The sequence below is a fragment of the Colias eurytheme genome, chromosome 24 (genome assembly GCF_061535395.1).
Source record: "Colias eurytheme isolate Ceu_HAF_F1 chromosome 24, ilColEury1 Martin Lab GWU primary, whole genome shotgun sequence".
Classification (NCBI taxonomy): Eukaryota; Metazoa; Arthropoda; class Insecta; order Lepidoptera; family Pieridae; genus Colias; species Colias eurytheme.
This window is the reverse complement of record NC_143003.1, coordinates 7,329,685-7,349,831: the sequence shown is the minus strand read 5'-3', so window position 1 is coordinate 7,349,831 and position 20,147 is coordinate 7,329,685. Positions and strand designations below refer to the sequence as shown.

Genomic DNA, 20,147 nt, shown 5'->3' with positions numbered 1-20,147 from the left:
TATATTACTGTTAAATTACAAAAAATATTTATGTTGTATGACAATTAACTACAACCGTGAAAATACTGTAAAAAATCCATGATATTGAGAAATAATGATTTAAATTAAATAATACCATACCCGAAATACATAAGTGCTGTGTGGTTCCAGATTATCGAACATATAGGGTAAATTCCGACTGTCCCTGGAGTGGTAAGCCCTTCTTGGTGCCACTTCATCCATTTTCCTCGCCTCTAGAAGGTAATAATGTATCAATTCTGCAATATCTTCCGGTGGAGGAGCCCAGCCTATCGTCACCGATGTAGCGGAGAAGCCATTAATAGCAATATTTGGCACGAAAATAGGATCTTTATCCAGGGTTCGCACAGTCGACTCGTATATATGCGGTTTGCTCTGCCCGTGCATCGTGGTCACTTCTAACTTGAGCTGGTATTTCGTAGACTTTTCCAGACCTTCCATTACAAAAGAAATGTTCTTAACTCCGATCTTTTCCCTTGTGTACAGACTGAAGTCTGTGGACGGCAGTTTCCGGTACATAAGATTGTAGGTTTTGATTGGCGAGTTGTAAGATCGAACTGTCCAATTAAGGAACAGTTGAGACGCGCTGATCGGTATAACAGTATCGACGAGAACTTGTGGCGGGGCGTACACTATTATGTCTACGTTTCCAGATATGTTAGTAGAGGTGACAGTATCAAAGATTTGGCAGACATATGTGCCATTATCTTCAGGACTCCGTATATGGAGGTCGTAGTTACTCTGTATTTGTTTGAGACTAATTTTACTCGGGGGTTTCGTTGTGAGCTCTGTTATCTCGTCATCTTTACCCCGTTTCCACCACTTCACTTCGCCAGGTTTAAAAACTGAAAAAGACAAAATAAACGTCTCCTTTTCGTTGAAAATTTTAACAGTAACTTGAGTGGATTGTTGACCTAAAATGCTGTGTATCCTTAAATCTGCGAGCAGTGACGATTTATTTTATTCAAAAAGTGGAAAAAGTTTAAAATAGCATTTGTCGAGGTTTTTAATTAGACTAATTGACGATGACTGTTAAAAAACGTATTCTGAAAATAGAAATAATTATCTAGTAGAGTTGTGATGAATTTATGCTGACTCACCTTCGAAAACGCATTCCATGGTGACGTTAGCCTGATCGGAGACATTCTGCTTGATTGGTCCAGGGGTATTCCTTACCAATTTGCCGGGAAAGCTAAGATCTAATACGACTACTTTATCCGACCTCTTCTCGCCGAGTTTGGCAATACAAGTGAAGTTCCCGTCGTCATCTGCTGTCGTATTTGCGATTGTAATGTTAACTAACTTATACTTCTTTTGATTGCCATCTAAATCCTTTTTGTGTAAAAGCCTCTCTTCAATGTATTGTTTTATTCTGGAACAAAAATTCAACGTTTTTTTACTGTCAATAAGGAAGCGCTTAACCACAATCTTGCCTGATGTGGTGGAAGTAGGTACACGATTCCCTAGAAGGTTTTATATTATGTAACGGTTAAACTTTTACAGGCGTGATTATTATCGAATATGCCATAGTGAAAGACAAAAATAGAGTATGTATATTCAAATTCATGAATAATATTTCATATTATGTATAAATCACAACAACGAGAATAAATTTGAATATCATTGAAAAGGATAATGTACCTACGTAAGGGAATTTATTATTTAACACGAAAATAATTTTAAGCTGAAATATAACGACTTAATTATAAGACCATCCTACTTAATTTCGTAAGTAATAGATAGATTTTTTTTATAATTTTATTAAAATTGTGCTGTATAGTTGGCAGCATTGAATTATTTGTCTAAATCACATTGCTTCAAAATAGAGGTTTTAAAAAATAAATAATTTAATACAATTCCGCACAATAGACTTAGGTATCGTAGACCGAAAAAAAGCAATCTTCAGCAAGGTTATTTATTTTAGTTTCAATTAGCAATAGTTGAACTTTTTGTTAAAACCGATTAATAAAAAAAATATTCAAAGAGTTTGTTTCATGAACTAGGTACATACCTACTCATGAAAATGAATATAGATAGAGCACTTTTGCGATTATTCTGGTCATAAATTAGTAGGTATATAAATACAATGTCTTTACTCTGTTGCTTTGATAAAACACTTAATAGTGACTAAGTATTATTTATTATATTTAATCGTATTTTTTTAAAATATGTATTGTCATACATATAAAATTAGTTCCATTAACGCACGTCAGGGGCGCTTTAAAACTTCCCATACACATGCTCTCGATGTCGATACGAATACTACGACGCGATAGTTTTCGTGCTCGCGCCTCGACATGAAAGTATAAATTAAATATATCATGCAAAAAACCCACTCGCCCTTAAAGACAATCGATCACTAGAAACAGATGTGACATGCATCACCTGCCTGCGAGACAGGGGTCTCCATTTTCTTACGTAAATATTTAATTCGAAATACAATCGAAGCGGCCGGCATTTTCTTATTACTTTATTCATTCCAGAAATTGTCAGCCATGATTAATCAAAATCTCCTCTGTTGTAAGTGAAATAATAAACATAGGATGGTTTTAGCAAATTTGCCGTACGCTTACGCATGAATAATGTTATAACTTTTGTAAATCAAAATTTTCATTTACGAAATGGTACCTAAGAATTTACAATAAATAATATAAACAAACGATATCATTTAGCTTAATTATAAAACACTAGCTGCGCCCCGCGGTTTCACCCACGTGGCTCTGCTCCTGTTGGTCTTAGCGTGGTGATATATAAGCCTATAGCCTTCCTCGATATATGGACTATCTAACATTTTTAATTTTAATATTTATAATATTAAGTATAGATTACTTAGGTGTATAAATACTTTAACAATCGACCTATTTTCAGTCCAATGAAACAACAAATCCTACATTCCCCTATTATACTTTTACATTTCCATACACACAAGTTCTATTGGCGCTAATCGACACACCTCTCTATCCGTAGCATGTAACCTCGTCGATTGATTAAATACGCGCCCCCCTGCAACTGAGCTGAAATCTGATAACCGTCTGCTATCTGATAGTACAACATAGTACGATATGTATGTAATGTGCATTCTTAGAACTTAGCTTATGTGCTTTGATCGAAGATAGATTGTATTTTATTGGATATTGATTAGTAAAGACTAAAGAGTTATAGCTTTAATGAATGAAAGTTTTAAAAGTTGCACTTAATATATAACTATGGCTTTCACAAATATTACTTCATAATATTATTAATATCATGTAGGTAAGTAGTTTAAAAGTATGTGATGATTTTTTAAAACCTTTGTCACACAATATTATTTCAATACTAGAGCTTTTATGTCTCCTTTGAATTGTTGAATCGGTATAATAATATGCAGTTATAATATTTATTATTTATTAAGTTTTTTAATATTGCTTTGAATTCGTTATTAAACTTGAATATAATAAGAGATTCTGAATTAGAGATATCCAAGTTAACAATCGTCGTAAACAAATGAAAGAGATAAATAGAGTATTCATTCTGAAGATAATTATAATTAAGCATTGAAAACTGAGCGAGCTTTGATCAAAGATTTGGCTGCTGTGTAAATTAACAGGTACAAATATTTTTATTTAAGTTTTTGAACACTTCTTAAACTTAGATATATGAAACCTACACATAAACATGTAAACATCGTCTGGGCTTATACCTATACCTATCTATCGTGTGAAATAAGCATGAAATTGCAACAAATTGCGATACCCTACCTAAACTGTAATCATTATAACCGAATATTATTATAATTTTGTATCAAAAAACTGTCGCAAGTCGTCGAATTTAGTTTACCATCTGCATTATTAGTTAATTTTCCAAACGTTTTTGTCTTTATAGTCTTTTAACTCAGGACTTCTAGATTGCAACGGCTAGATATGCGATTAATTAACTTCTAAGAAATATTCTCTTTACAAATCTCGTTTGATATTATAATAAAAATAGCTACGTTAAAAACAACCGACTTCAAATTCGTGTACAAAATTTCAGCTCAATCGGTTACCGGGAAGTGAATCAAAGTTACTTGCTAAATTTCAATTAAGTCATCGAGACATCAGACAAAAATGCTCATAAAATAAAAACTACTGGGCCTATCCGAATAAAATATATGGGACCAATTCGACGCCATTCCGCCATTCAAACAAAAAAAGAATCACGTGAATCGTTTTAGAAACCTCGGAGTAATCGGTGAACATACATTAAAAAAAAATATACCGGCCGAATTGATAACGAAGTTTTGAAGTCGGTTAAAAAACTCTTCATCCCTAAAAGCAGAACACTCATTTCCCTAATCGTACCACATTGAAAACAATCACTTTCAAACATATTATACGACTTCTACATTTACCGTAATTCTCGTAACGAATTTAGGTTAACAATGAAAATTTGAGCGAGGTCAGGTGATCTCGATTATAGCACAATGTATTCAAACGCCGGCACAATTATTTTGTGTTACTACCTATATCACAAATGTTTCTCGAGATTGTGGGTTACGAGATGAAATTTGATAACATTTGTAATCGTATTATTTGGCGGATGAAAACGTGTAATTATTTCAAGGGTTTTATTTGTATACTTGAAGAAAGACGATTATGTTATGATACATTTTGATTGTTTTAGGGCCGATTTTTCAATGCTTGGATAACACTTATCCGTCCAATAAAGTATTAGTTACACGATAATATTAAAATGTCACATAAACTGTCAAACACGGGCAATTAAAATACGTTTTTAAAATGGGAGTTTTATACATTATTCGACGAATAAGTTTTATCCAAGCATTGAAAAATCGGCCCTTAAATTCAAATAATGTAATAGTAACGTATAATATTAAGACGCCAAGGCGCACTAAAAAGCATAACTTGTGCACTAAAAAACTTTAACAAAGTGTAATGAATATTACATTATTCATTATTCTAATTATTAAAGCTATTAGAAAAAGTCTATAGAGCTTATTTTAATAAAGCTGCATATAATATAGGTATAGTACCTATTCTAATATTTACGCTTAATTTTACACACGTCTTTATTGTATATCAGTTTGTTATTGCATCGCAAAAACGGCTAAACGGAAACGTATGAAGCTCGTAGAATGTGACAGGAGATAAGCTTCTTAGAAGGGATGATATAGAGAGGAAACGTTTAAATATAGACAATTCAGTTGGTCTCAAAGGCGTCTTGTTGAAAGAAACGAATAGATACAAAAATAATAGAGCATATCTTTTAGAAAACATGTTCCATTCTAAAACTAACACAACAAAATATCATTAAAAACGGTAGAGCAGATTCGGAGGAGTTAACGACACAATAACGCACACGAGAATTCTATACGTGTGTATACTGTATACTTAGAGATGTATAAAATAGTAAATACTATTCCGCAAAATAAAACATCTAAAACGCAAATGATGTCACAAAGATAGGACAATATCAAGTTTACGCGTAAACGCATCGTGTTAGTAAACATAATTAATTAAACAATGGGTGACGCGAAATCTATACTTTACTATGTTATTATAAAGCTGAAGAGTTTGTTTGTTGGTTTGAACGTGCTAATCTCAGGAACTACTTAAACGACTTGAAATTTTTTTTCGGTCTTAGATAGCCCATTTATTGAGGAAGGCTACAGGCTATATATCATCACGCTAAGACCAATAGGAGCGGAGCAATACGAGTAAAACCGCGGGGCACAGCTAGTAATTAGTATTATTATTTCTGTACGATAGGATGCTCGATTTTCCACAAAACAAAATAAATACATTGTCGCCAAAGCGTTTTACATTATATTGATAACCATTGACCTATTTCTTCGGGTGCAATTCGTTTCATTTTTTCATCGAGTGTCGAACAGTTTTGATAAATTGCGAGCTTTTGCGTTTCAAAACAATGGATCGAGTTTTCGCGTATTTTCTTTTTTTAGTAGGTTAAGTGGGAATGTTCGGTTTGAATTTGATATGAATATAATTAATTTGACTGAAACATGACTTAGCGTTTTATATCGTTTATTAGTAGTAAATAATCATTGAAATTACATTATTAGATGCGTCACTTTAGAACATAGGCCAGTGGAAATTAACATTAAATTCGCAAAGCACGATGTAGATTTGAATTTTTGGTATGTTGTTTGGATCAGTTAGGGTGATGTAAATCCCAATTTGCAACTTCGAAAAAGTTGTGCTTGCTGCGCACCACGTGATAAACTGCGAAAATTTTGGACTTTTTTCACTTTTTGCTCTAAAAGTCATAAACTATGCGTTTCCGACAAGTATGATTCAGTACATAAATTAAGGTTATTAAATTTGCAACAATTTAAGCCTAACCGCAGCTCTCTAAACCTTATAACGACTAAACTGTGGCCATTCGAAGATGGTTCATTTTTCCGGAAATATTGAAATTTTTAGTTTTGCTCCCGTTTGAAGCAAAATATTGGCAAAAACCGCTCGTTCTATGAGAAGTTCGTATAATAAAGTTGTAGTGCATTTAATTTTCTTTCATAAGAGCATAGAACAAAGTCTGTGAGACAAATATTTCACACACAATATCTGAAAAACAAAAAGAAGGTAGAAATAGATTTTTAAAGAATTGAAACAGAGCATATAAAATCATAAAAAGAATAATACTTTTTCATTTGCAGGATAGGTAATTAACAAAATTACAAAATTTGGGAAAGTAGGAAAAAAGATTATACGCAAATAATAAACTGCGAAAATTTTGGACTTTTTTCACATTTTGCTCTAAAAGTCATAAACTATGCGTTTCCGACAAGTATCATTCAGTACATAAATTAAGGTTATTAAATTTGCAACAATTTAAGCCTAATTAAAGCTCTCTAAATCTTATAGCGACTAAACTGTGGCCATTCGAAGATGGTTCATTTTTCCCGAAATATTGAAATTTTTAGTTTTGCTCCCGTTTGAAGCAAAATATTGGCAAAAACCGCTTGTTCTATGAGAAGGTCGTATAATAAAGTTGTAGTGCATTTAATTTTCTTTCATTAGAGCATAGAACAAAGTCTGTGAGACAAATAGTTCACTCACAATATCTGAAAAACAAAAAGAAGGTAGAAATAGATTTTTAAAGAATTGAAACTGAGGGCATATAAAATCATAAAAAGGATAATACTTTTTCATTTGCAGTATAGGTAATTAACAAAATTACAAAGCTAATTAAATTTGCAACAATTTAAGCCAAACCGCAGCTCTCTAAACCTTATAACAACTAAGCTGTGGCCTTTCAAAGATAGTCAGTTTTTCCCGAAAATTTCAAATTTTTAGTTTTGCTCCCGTTTGAACCAAAATATTGGCAAAAACCGCTCGTTCTATGAGAAAGTCGTATAATAAAGTTGTAGTGCATTTAATTTTCTTTCATTAGAGCATAGAACAAAGTCTGTGAGACAAATAGTTCACTCACAATATCTGAAAAACAAAAAGAAGGTAGAAATAGATTTTTAAAGAATTGAAACTGAGGGCATATAAAATCATAAAAAGGATAATACTTTTTCATTTGCAGGATAGGTAATTAACAAAATTAAATTTTCTACAACTTTATTTTATGACCTTCTCATAGAACGAGCGGTTATGCCAATATTTTGGTTCAAACGGGAGCAAAACTAAAAATTTGAAAATTTCGGGAAAAACTGACTATCTTTGAAAGGCCACAGCTTAGTTGTTATAAGGTTTAGAGAGCTGCGGTTAGGCTTAAATTGTTGCAAATTTAATTATCTTTGTAATTTTGTTAATTACCTATCCTGCAAATGAAATAATTTGGAAAATCCAAAAGTGCACGCCTCATAATTTTTTTTTTAATAAATATTTATTAATTATTATTTTTGTTTATTTAATAACAATTAAACCACATCGAATCAGACCCTGAAAAATGAAAGGGTTCTATTCCTGAGCATACTCAAGCGTAAGAGAAAAAAAAAGACTCGATTAGTAAAGTATTTCGGTCGCTATCGTGTTAACAAGAAAAAGGATCCGCACATACAGACACACGGACGTCCAAGACAGAACTTTTTTAAACTGTTTTTTAACTAGTTTAAATAACAAAAATGACATCAAAAATATCATGAACGTTAAAAATAGTGTTTTTTCTTAATATGTGTGTGTATATATTATCTTACAAGTGCAATGTATGATACATAAAGACATTTTAAGTTTGAAAAATCAGATGTTTTGCGCGAAGTGACAGTAGTACCCACCTCAACGCTTCGCTTATGAGGCGTGCAAAAGTATTATCCTTTTTATGATTTTATATGCCCTCAGTTTCAATTCTTTAAAAATCTATTTCTACCTTCTTTTTGTTTTTCAGATATTGTGAGTGAACTATTTGTCTCACAGACTTTGTTCTATGCTCTTATGAAAGAAAATTAAATGCACTACAACTTTATTATACGAACTTCTCATAGAACGAGCGGTTTTTGCCAATATTTTGCTTCAAACGGGAGCAAAACTAAAAATTTCAATATTTCCGGAGAAATGAACCATCTTCGAATGGCCACAGTTTAGTCGTTATAAGGTTTAGAGAGCTGCGGTTAAGCTTAAATTGTTGCAAATTTAATAACCTTAATTTATGTACTGAATCATACTTGTCGGAAACGCATAGTTTATGACTTTTAGAGCAAAAAGTGAAAAAAGTCCAAAATTTTCGCAGTTTATCACGTGGTGCGCAGCGAGCACAACTTTTTCGAAGTTGCAAATTGGGATTTACATCACCCTAACTGATCCAAACAACATACCAAAAATTCAAATCTACATCGTGCTTTGCGAATTTAGGGTTTTTTAGTGTCGATTTCTACTGGCCTAACAGCCGTTATAATGTTAAGAAGAAAAACTATATTAGCGTTTCAGTGCGGCTTTTCTCGTCATCTCGCAACCTATTCAACATTTTAGAGTTACAGATTACCTATTTACCTATCTATTAATACAACAAGATACATCGCAACTGACCTTTCGCCAAAAACGACAGGTTCCCCGTTGAACAGCCAGTCCACTTCAGCTTCGTTCGGTGACATGCTGCAGCTGACGTTCGACTGGTTGCCGAGTGCACCACGCGATGATATGTCGAAGATCTCTGGTGCATCTTGACCTGTGACGGAGGATTATTTTTAATGTTGACATTATGTTGATTCCCATATTAATGCATCATCATAATTATTTTACTATGCCCTTGGTCATACTTAGTGCTAATTAACAATTTAATATCGTTATCATTGTAAAATTTGTTATGGTACATAAAATTGTTAAATAAATGAATTTTGTGAATATTACAATGTCAATGTGCTGATAAAATTAAAAAAAAAATACAAAATTTAAATGAATATTACAATCTATTTCTTAGACCTATCACAGTCCCAATATCCAATAAAGAATTGTATTTATCAAGGTCTGCTGCTAAATATATATATATATTTATAAATTGTATCAGATATTTAATGCTGCGTCGACTATATTTTGTGTCAATTTAAAGTTATAAGTAAAAACAAGAAAAATAAAAAAAAACCAATAGAGTTCCGAAACCTCCACATTAAAGACTTCAATTACGCCTTCTTTTTCAATTTCCCTTCCCTTCCCTTTGTCACAAAAAAATTAGTACTGTCTGTACATTTTTGACAGCACATGCACACAGACATATCTATTGAGTGCTGAAAGTCAAACACTTTGCACCTACTGGAGAGGCTCCTTACATCCACCCCTCGTGTGGGGTTGAAAACAACACTTAAAACAATAGCTTAGCCAAAACAAATAGGGTATTATGTAGGTACATGCATTTACATGTGTGCAGACTGACAGACGCAAGAATTGTATAATGGTCTAGAAAACAGATAACTTTTAACAGGAATTATTAAGAGTAAATAGTGTCCGGTTATTTGAATTTTTAAATAACAAAACAAATTAACAGTAAGTGTATCAATTTTGTGTCAAAATAATTAACCAATGGCAGAAAAAACAACAAACCAGTGTACAAATCTAATTATTGATAATTTAGTTATTTGAAGAGCATATCTGAATATAGTTTGGAAAATCCAAAAGTGCACGCCTCATAATTTTTTTTTAATAATTATTTATTAATTATTATTTTTGTTTATTTAATAACAATTAAACCACATCGAATCAGACCCTGAAAAATGAAAGGGTTCTATTCCTGAGCATACTCAAGCGTAAGAGAACAAAATAACCATGAAAATGACACCCATGACGAAAATATGTAAAATTTTCGTCGGCGCCATCTTGGATTTTAGTTTTGACCTCATATTGGTTAATAGCTACCCCAATAACCATGAAAATGACACCCATGACGAAAATGTGTAAAATTTTCGTCGGCGCCATCTTGAATTTTAATTTTGACCTCATATTGTTTAATAGCTACCCCAAAAACCATGAAAATGACACCCATGACGAAAAGATGTAATTTTTTGTCGGCGTCATCTTGGATTTTAGTTTTGACCTCATATTCGTTAATAGCTACCCCAAAAACCATGAAAATGACACCCATCACGAAAAAAAGTCAAATTTTCATCAGCGCCATCTTGGATTATAGTTTTGACCTCATATTCGTTAATAGCTACCCCAAAAACCATGAAAATGACACCCATGACGAAAAGATTTCAAATTTTCGTCGGCGCCATCTTGGATTTTAGTTTTGACCTCATATTGGTTAATAGCTACCCCAAAAACCACCCACATTTGCAAATGTGTTTGCTACTTAGGAAAAGTTCAGATTTAAAGATATAAGTAGGTAATGTGACGAATTTAATTTATTTCATTCCGACTGTTTCTCGGAATAACATACATTTACTAAGAATTGCATACAATGCCGGTTTTAATATATTGCCGGTAACATAATATTATGTATGTTAATAATTCTTAAAAAAGTATTTTATACATTTCTTAAAAAGCTTCGATATTGTATACAATAATACAATTCATATTCAAATTGTTGTAAAATAGTCACACTTTTTTAAGTTGGTTGAATACACTAAAATACTTATAAGGATCGTACCTACTAATAAAAGTAACAAAATGAATTTTTAAAGTTCCCAGTAATCTTCTGGAATCAATTTCAATAAAAATATAAAAATTCACTTCAAAAAAAAAAAAAAAAAAAACCGAGTTTTTTTTTGTTTATTTAATAACAATTAAACCACATCGAATCAGACCCTGAAAAATGAAAGGGTTCTATTCCTGAGCATACTCAAGCGTAAGAGAAAAAAAAAGACTCGATTAGTAAAGTATTTCGGTCGCTATCGTGTTAACAAGAAAAAGGATCCGCACATACAGACACACGGACGTCCAAGACAGAACTTTTTTAAACTGTTTTTTAACTAGTTTAAATAACAAAAATGACATCAAAAATATCATGAACGTTAAAAATAGTGTTTTTTCTTAATATGTGTGTGTATGTATTATCTTACAAGTGCAATGTATGATACATAAAGACATTTTAAGTTTGAAAAATCAGATGTTTTGCGCGAAGCGACAGTAGTACCCACCTCAACGCTTCGCTTATGAGGCGTGCAATAAAATATATTATAATGAAATCAGCATAATTTTAACAAGACTTACTCAAACCTTTTAAATAATTTAATTTATATGTACATAGATTTTTTTTATACCAGTATTAAATCCAATAGAGATTACAGGATAAATGCCAAATGCACATTCTTCATTTTTGTATATTCAAACACAGGATGTACCTACATTGCCTATGACAGACATCTGCAACTCTCCACTTTTTTGAGCTTAGACCATAATTCTTCTTACTGAGATATGAGTGGGCTACATATTGCTAACTTTACAGGGCATATTTTTAATTAGCCACCAAAAATATTTGTTACAGTTAAAAATTAAGAATCCAGCCAATCTAGCTAGATTTTTCTCTAACCTAATATTCGTTTCTATATTTGCATTTTCTATATTCCTATTGTAGCTTAATGCTTTGTAGTTTTTTGCCTTCCTCAATAATATGACTATTATTCGAAAATAGATTTTATAAATAAACCAATAGTTCCCGAGGTTAGAAAGTTTAACCAAAGAAACGAAGTCTTAGCTTATAATATTTTTATAGATATGTGCACACTAATACAAGCAAAGAATATACTACTCTCTAACGAGAGAATACAAGTGTTGCATTTCCCCTACCAATTCTCTTTAGTCTTCAGTTCTTCACTAATCATAATTTCATGGAGCTGGTTTCAAGTAATAATATATTATAAAAATCTCATTTATAGATGCTGCATACCTATGGATTCAAAATAGGGAAAATATTAGGTAGGTATTATGTATTTACTATTTACTAATATTGTAGTTTGAACATTAATATAAATGAGGTATCATACCATTCATTTATAAAATAATGCTACTGGTGTGTATTCCTATTCTTAACATTCAATAATATGCCAGCATATTGAACATACTATATGGGTTTCCCCATCAGATGACGGAATTATTTCAAATGCTATAAATATATTTTTAACTATATAATCGCACCTGAAATACGTTTACACGTCCTACTTTATTATTCATTAAGTCCATAGGATGTTTACAAACGAGAGCTTTTACCTAAAGCGTGTGTTTATAGAAAACGTAGTTTGTAAATGTAACAGGCTAATTTATATAATACATACAAACAAAACATAAAATGCAAATATATTTTATCACGTAAATACTGTAATACTCACCCAAAACCGGATAACATAGTGCAATACAGCCAAAATAAAGCGCAAATGTTACGGAGCACTTCCTGGCCAAGTGAACCATTGTCATGGCGGAAGAAGCTGTCTTTTACACACAATACGCGAAACACCACGATAGTAAACTCATCACTTGTTAATTAAACCATGTTCTATTCACTTACACGACGATATCACTGATTATTTCTATATTTATCACAATAAAAAATTACAAAGCGGCTGACACCCAAAGCCGAACAAACAATCCTAGCTAATGGTGTTGCCAGTTAATATTAATTATAATTTCGATTACACTAATTTGAAAAGCTCTAGAATTATAAAGCATTCTCATGACAAAAAATATTTGAACTTGCAAGTTGCTTTTATAAAATTAAACTAAGAGTACAAACTATATTATTTCAAGTAGAATTAAAACAAATGAAATAATAGTTACAAAATATGATGTTCCCAACATTATTCTATATGGGATGAGTTTCAATTTAATAAACTTATGAATAATCATTTTTTTTTATGAAAATTCGAAAATTATGTAGATTTTTAGTCAAAAAATTAAGTTGCAATTTACTTTTTATCACTTGTAACATTCATAGACTTGAAATAGTAACTGGTAAGTGGTAACATTTGTTGTTTATTGACAAGATGAATGACAGACGGCGGGGTCCTAGTTCGATGGCACTTTGAAACAATTTAGGCGAAATAAATGACTTGTTAACGAGATTATATCCGCCTGCATATTATATTGTAGTAAAAATGTGGTGTATGAACAATTTTTAGACTATTTTCACGGCTATGTACCGTGTGTTTTGTGATATAAAGATGTATATTCAGTGCACGTTAGGAGCCATTTTTGTATTTATATTGTGCGTTCATTGTGATAATGCTGCTATTAACAACGAAATTTTGGAGATTTACGGTGAGTAATAATGTTTACATTCCATAATAAGCGAACAATTAACACTAAAACCATTGCACGAGTCACAGGATGTAACGCCTCGATTGTCAATGTATCATAGAATCCCATTATAAGCGGCAAAAGGATTAAAGCTCGGATTACGCCTAATTCTAGGCTTAAACACTAATTCTTTTAAACTGCACATGTTTTACATACACGATTCTACTCTAATAAGAAATTGACAGTATTTTCAAAGAAAATATATTGAAAATTCACTTAGAGAATTAACTGGTCCTAGCTTCTTAATATTTATGTGTTTAGTTGATTAAGCACAAGCATTGGCCTATGTTAATTATTTCAGTAATTCAGTTTTATTCTTTACAATCGAAAATAGTTTATTTGCTTGACCATATACCTAGAACAAATTTTCTCAATATACTTCCATTGCCTTCTAGTCTTTAAATTGAAACACTTTTAAGAAACTAAACTCTTAAACATTTTAATTATGTCCGCCACTTTGCACCAGAGTAACTAATTAAATATTAAATTATAAATGAATAAATATGAACTGTTGACCTTGTTCCTTAATTACCTAGGTATATTAAGAGCATAAAAATCTTATTCATACATTGCTCTATTAACTCAGACGGGCTTAATTGATGTGTAAAAACATACTTTAATGTACTAAAGAAGTCGAACAGTTTTTGCCTGTAAAATACACTCAGTATTTCCATTTTTTAACAACTTTATCAATGATACGGCTAAATATAGGCGTAAACTACTATAATATGATTTGTTACTATTTAATGAATAAATAAATATTTCAGGACAATTTTCACAAACGGCACGATCTGATCCCATACTAAGCTTTCGCTTGTTTTATGGAAGCCAGATGGCTGATAAACAAAAATGTAGTGAACACAAAACATATATAACTACTTTTGACATAGTTACTACTCTTCGTGTAGTGGTTTCAGTGTCATAAATTTCATTGCAATCTTTTTACAATGTTGATCGAATGTTTCAATGGTGTGGCATTAAATTCCTACTATATATTTATTCTCATAACTCATACAGAGATGAGTTTAGGTAAAGAATAAGATAAATAATAATGGGCTTATTTTTAAGTATGAATTTTACTGTCGTACATATGCATTTGTCATAGGACTGAAAAGGACAAAACCTTTTGAGTTAGTTAAGTGAAGTGTTAGTGTAATATAGTGAGTGCTATTCATAAAGAACACATGAACAAAGTGTCTTCGCCTTAAATAGAGACATTAAGAAAAGTGTTAATGGACATATGCTTAGACATACTATACATTAGCAAATTAAGTTAGATTTATATTACTCACTAGCGGTCCGCCCCGGCTTCGCCCGTGGTACATATTTACGTTTTCTCTACATAAAAACCATCCTCGTACTTCAAGGAATATAATAAAAAAAGAATTATCGAAGTCGGTTCAGCCGTTCTCGAGTTATGCGCTTACCAACACATTTTGCGATTCATTTTTATATATAAGAAGATAAGGCTAGATCGTAATTTTCAATAATGAAACCCTAGTTAGGTAAAAAAAAATGTATATGCATTTTTATAAGTGTCGGATTATGTGTTATAAATATAATTAACTTAAACTATACGCAAATTACATAATTATATCTTATATTTAAAAATGAATCGCAAAATGTGTTGGTAAGCGCATAACTCGAGAACGGCTGAACCGATTTCGATAATTCTTTTTTTATTATATTCCTTGAAGTACGAGGATGGTTCTTATACAGTAGAGAAAACGTAAACATGTACCACGGGCGAAGCCGGGGCGGACCGCTAGTTTTTAATAAAACCGTTGGAATATAGTTTATACAAAGACATCTGTAGTATCCACTTAGAGAATACATAATGATTTTAAAATAATTATTTATTTTTCAATTAGTAACTATTCTTCATAAGATTCATAAGTACAACTTCATATTTGTTTAATACATTTAAATTGAAGTTATCTGAAACATAACAAATGGAAATGAATTTTTTAAGAAATAACTGAAATAGTGTGTTCGTCTTTATCCTTCTTGTAGATGGTGATTAAAATAAACAATTTAATTGTAATGTAATTTGGGCAGTTGCAATATTCCATTCTGGATTTGTCAAATTATGTAAACATATTTTTACTGGTAAATATGAGAGGTATATTATTATTGTTTCTGCATTTTCTTTAATATTATGAGTATTATACCACAATTAATTCACATTTTAATTCAAAGGCACAGCATTGTACACAATAATATAAAAAAGAAACGGCTTAAATATAATAAAAACAACAACAAAACAAAAAATAAGCTAATCAAGTAAATACACGCATCTTCATTGTTCCCAAGCTTTTATCCACAAACATTTATACAGAATTTCTTTGAGAGTCATTTAAATAGAAAAATGTAGGGCAGCATATAACAGACTAGATTTCCGCCCGCGGCTTCGCCCGCGTTTGCAAAGGAAAACCCGCATAGTTCCCGTTCCCGTGGGATTTCCGGGATAAAAACTATCCTATGTGTTAATCCAAGTTACCCTCTATATGTGTGCTAAATTTCATTGTAATCGGTTCAGTAGTTTTTACGTGAAAGAGTAACAAACATCCATACATCCATACATCTATACATCCATACATCCATACATCCTTACAAACTTTCGCCTTTATAATATGTATTAGATTAAGATTGCGCTATTATAACCTAGAAACCCCATTATAGTTGCAATTGCATCTCTTGAACCTTTTAATGACGCAAAATATTAAACACTTGTAGAGTCCGAAACATTTTTTAATTACGCGGTTCAAAAGCCGCGCTGGAAGTATTTTTTAAGTATAAAAGATAAATTGAAACGAATTCGTTAAAAATGTTCCACGTTTTTCTAGATTTTTCTGCATTCGCTTTTTTTAACGTTTGTACCAAGGTCGTGCTGTATTCTATATTCGTATTATGGAGATCGACTGCATTTGTAGTTAGATTTGAACTAGTTTAGATAATAATGTTGTTTCAATAAAAATATTTCATTAGTGACGATTCGTAATTAATATCGTACATTTATAATAATGACAGTGGTGGCTCGGGGGTTAAGGCTTCCGACTTCAGTCGGAAGTTCGTGACTAGACGAGCGTGCGGGTATTAAATAGATTTTTCAGTTTATCTTTGTATTATCCACGTAACCATTGCTCCAATCAGTATATCCGGCATGTCGTAAAGCGAAAATAAAAAGGAATATTAAATAAATACTTAAATATTGAACTAGCTGCTCTTCGCGGTTTCACCCGCGTGGCTCCGCTCCTGTTAGTCTTAGCGTAATGATATATAGCCTATAGCCTTCCTTGATAAATGGGCTGTCGAATACCGAAAGAATTTTCCCAATCCGTCCAGTAGTTCCTGAGATTAGTACGTTCAAACAAACAGTAGTTTAGATAAAAAAAAACAATTAGTCGACTGGTGCGGTAGATTATGGCTTATACCTGCAATGATAAAAAGCCAATGATTATGATGCTGTGTAATAAAATTTTGACTTACTATTATGTTTTTATAGCTTGTTATATATTTTGTATTGTGTTTATTGGTCTTTATAAAGTTTTCTAAATTCCATTTATTTGTGAATTAACAGATTTTATTTTACTTGGAAAGTGTACGGTTGAAATGAAGATTGTCAGGCTTTTAGCGTTAAATATCGTATCTTAGAACTTCGATTTGAAGTAAACCGATTCCTGTTGATTGTGTGATTAATTGGAAAACTTCCAAATGTTAAAGGGACCTTGTAAATTAGACGAGCGCGGGTCTGTAATTGTAAAGGTCTGAGGTATCGTAAACAACGCGTTTACTCTTCGGCCTGTCACCATCAATTGTGGGGTCAGCCCTTCGTAGTTCCTGTCCGTGTAGCGGTCAGTGTTGAGACAAATACGTTTATGGAATTATCGAAAATTTGTAAACGGATACGTTGCATACGATTGGTGTTATAATGATGTTTATTTCGAGTTTGAGTAATGTTTTTTGTTATTGTTACAAAAGATAAACAAAAGTTACTTGTGACTTTTTCCAAGTAACCATACCGAAAACTACAAAAACTTTGAGGGTAGGAGTAAAAAAACATTTTAAAATAATAACATAAACATTTTTAACAGTTTAATTTAAGACAGTTTTCCATACGAAAGTTGTTTCGTATTATTTCTGAGGCATGAATAAAACTGAATGAAGAAATATTTCAAAGCTTTGCAAATGCCGGACGAAAAGTTATATGAATTTCGGTTCAATATGACATCGACTGAAAGTGCAATGCTCGGACGATAGGCTTTTCGGGTCAAGCGATTATATTGAAGTATTGAAAATGAAGAAAAAACCTTAACAATCGATAACTTGGACTACAAAATAACTAGTGTAAAATAAGTTGTACAAAATGAGGAACGGTACATCTTTTAATTACCCATTTCGCTTCGCAAACGTTTGTCTTGTTAGGATATTAGATTTTACGCGTTATTTTTTAATAATTACATTAAATAACGAATAAAATGTTAAATTTGTATATTGTTAAAGCTCTACAACTTATCTTCTTATATATAAAAATGAATCGCAAAATGTGTTGGTAAGCGCATAACTCGAGAACGGCTGAACCGATTTCGATAATTCTTTTTTTATTATATTCCTTGAAGTACGAGGATGGTTCTTATGTAGAGAAAACGTAAACATGTACCACGGGCGAAGCCGGGGCGGACGGCTAGTTTAAAATATATTTTTCCTGTTGACAGTAGATTTCTTTATTTAAAGTTGTTATTAAAACTAACCTTACAGCTTAAGAGCATCTTTTAATATTTCTGATGTCACCACACTTAGTGTGAAACAATGACCTATGATGAATATACTAGTAGACGCGGCATACGCCAACATCATTGCACTAAAAAACAGCGTAATTAATACATACCTACTTACTAACGCATAATCACCAATACAGTTTTTCTCTCTTTCACTCTCACGCACGAGACATAATACATGTCTCACTCATGTACTTCGTAATAACAACTGCCGATTAAAATATAAAAAGAACGTCCAGCCACGACTCTGAATGGTGCGTGACTAAGTGAAACTCGGGCACTTAGCTGAGTTTTTTCTTGCCAAAATAGAGAGCGGGTAACGTATCTAGCTTTTTTATATATCATAGGTGTGAAAAAATAAATTTGCGGTATTAGTCATCAATATGTAATATCGGGTGTGTTAACAGGGAATTTATGGAAATTCAAAGCATGCGGCTGTTCCATTTCCCGTCTGGAAGAAACTGTTATATTGTCTGTGGTCTTACGCTCCCGGGTCTACAATTTTGTCTCTGTGCTCGTCTTTGTATTGGGGATATAGGTTATTTATTATAACAAAGCTTTAGATTACGTTTAGTGTGCTTTCAATGAAAACTTTTCCAATTTTTTGATTCTACATCATTACATTCCATAAGTTGGTTTTCAAACTTTATAAAACAGAATATACTTTTTCTTATTTGTATCTTTTAAATGGCCCTACGAATGTATAGTTTAAATAATACCAGTAAAAACTAATGTCACGTTAAGTATTTCGTCTAGACGTTAAGATGCGTTTTGCCATATTTTATAGCTATCTTCTTTAGTCGGAGCTAAGTTTACCCGTTTTCTACAAAATTCGGAAAATTACAATTATTACTTGTGTATAAATAAATTTGTAAAATATGCATTGAGAATCGCCGTTCTCACTCTCATTAAAAGTTTTCCTTTGAATGCAAACGTTGGTACAGTCTGGTTGCGCTAGTTACGTATAGTTTTTGAAACAGTAGTAGTTATTGATTTTTTTGGAATACGTGATATTTGATTCCACCCTGTTCTGCTTGGAAAAGTTTTTCTTTATGATAATTTTTGTTCGAATTTTTCGATTGAAAAGATTTTGCTGTAAAGAATTTAGAATTTTAAATCGATAACAATTCTTAAAACTTTCATTTCTCTATTTTGCAAAGTGAAAAGAGCAATTAAGTTTCTAAAGATCAATGAAATAAAGTAAAAAATCTACTAGTTGCGCTCTGCGGTTTGACCCGCATAAATCCTGATGTCTTGAGCAAATACAGCCCATTTTACTATTTAACTGTTTTCTAGAGAACTGAGAATTGTTAAAAGCATTACAATTCTTATTGTTTTTTAGTGTAATATAAAATTTCTTTATACTTAATAGTTAAGATTGGTAACCGATAAGGATGCATAATATAAAACAATCTTGATCCTATCACGTTTCCCAAAAACGGAAGCAGGTCCAGAATACGATTTAAATAGACGTAAAAGTGTCAAGATTGTAAGGGTGCACTGTAAGGTCATATCCATCAATGAGTCACCGGTACCAGTCCATATAGAGTATATCAATGATGCGACTTGCAACGCTCTCCTTTTGGTATTAAGAAGGATTTTTCCTTGACGGTATTATGTACACAAGTGTGACCGTAAATCGTTATGGATAAACGAAATTCCGTTTTTTTATTCGTCTATTTTTGTC

The 20,147-nt window shown here is 31.9% G+C and overlaps 2 protein-coding genes across 2 annotated transcripts in view; one reads left to right on the top strand and one right to left on the bottom strand.

Annotated features, from left to right (window-relative positions):
- The window catches only part of Ptp69D (Protein tyrosine phosphatase 69D), a 36,232-nt gene extending 23,263 nt beyond the window's left edge, over positions 1–12,969 (bottom strand). The window contains exons 1-4 of the mRNA XM_090115868.1: positions 12,719–12,969; positions 8,988–9,126; positions 1,119–1,390; positions 121–863 (exon numbers count right to left, since the gene is read on the bottom strand). Coding sequence (XP_089971994.1) covers positions 121–863; positions 1,119–1,390; positions 8,988–9,126; positions 12,719–12,803 — 1,239 coding nt within the window. The 5' untranslated portion in view covers positions 12,804–12,969. The remainder of the gene's footprint in view (positions 1–120; positions 864–1,118; positions 1,391–8,987; positions 9,127–12,718) is intronic.
- A 431-nt stretch (positions 12,970–13,400) lies between these two features.
- The window catches only part of LOC149898041 (uncharacterized), a 29,568-nt gene continuing 22,821 nt past the window's right edge, over positions 13,401–20,147 (top strand). The window contains exon 1 of the mRNA XM_090115899.1: positions 13,401–13,643. Coding sequence (XP_089972025.1) covers positions 13,520–13,643 — 124 coding nt within the window. The 5' untranslated portion in view covers positions 13,401–13,519. The remainder of the gene's footprint in view (positions 13,644–20,147) is intronic.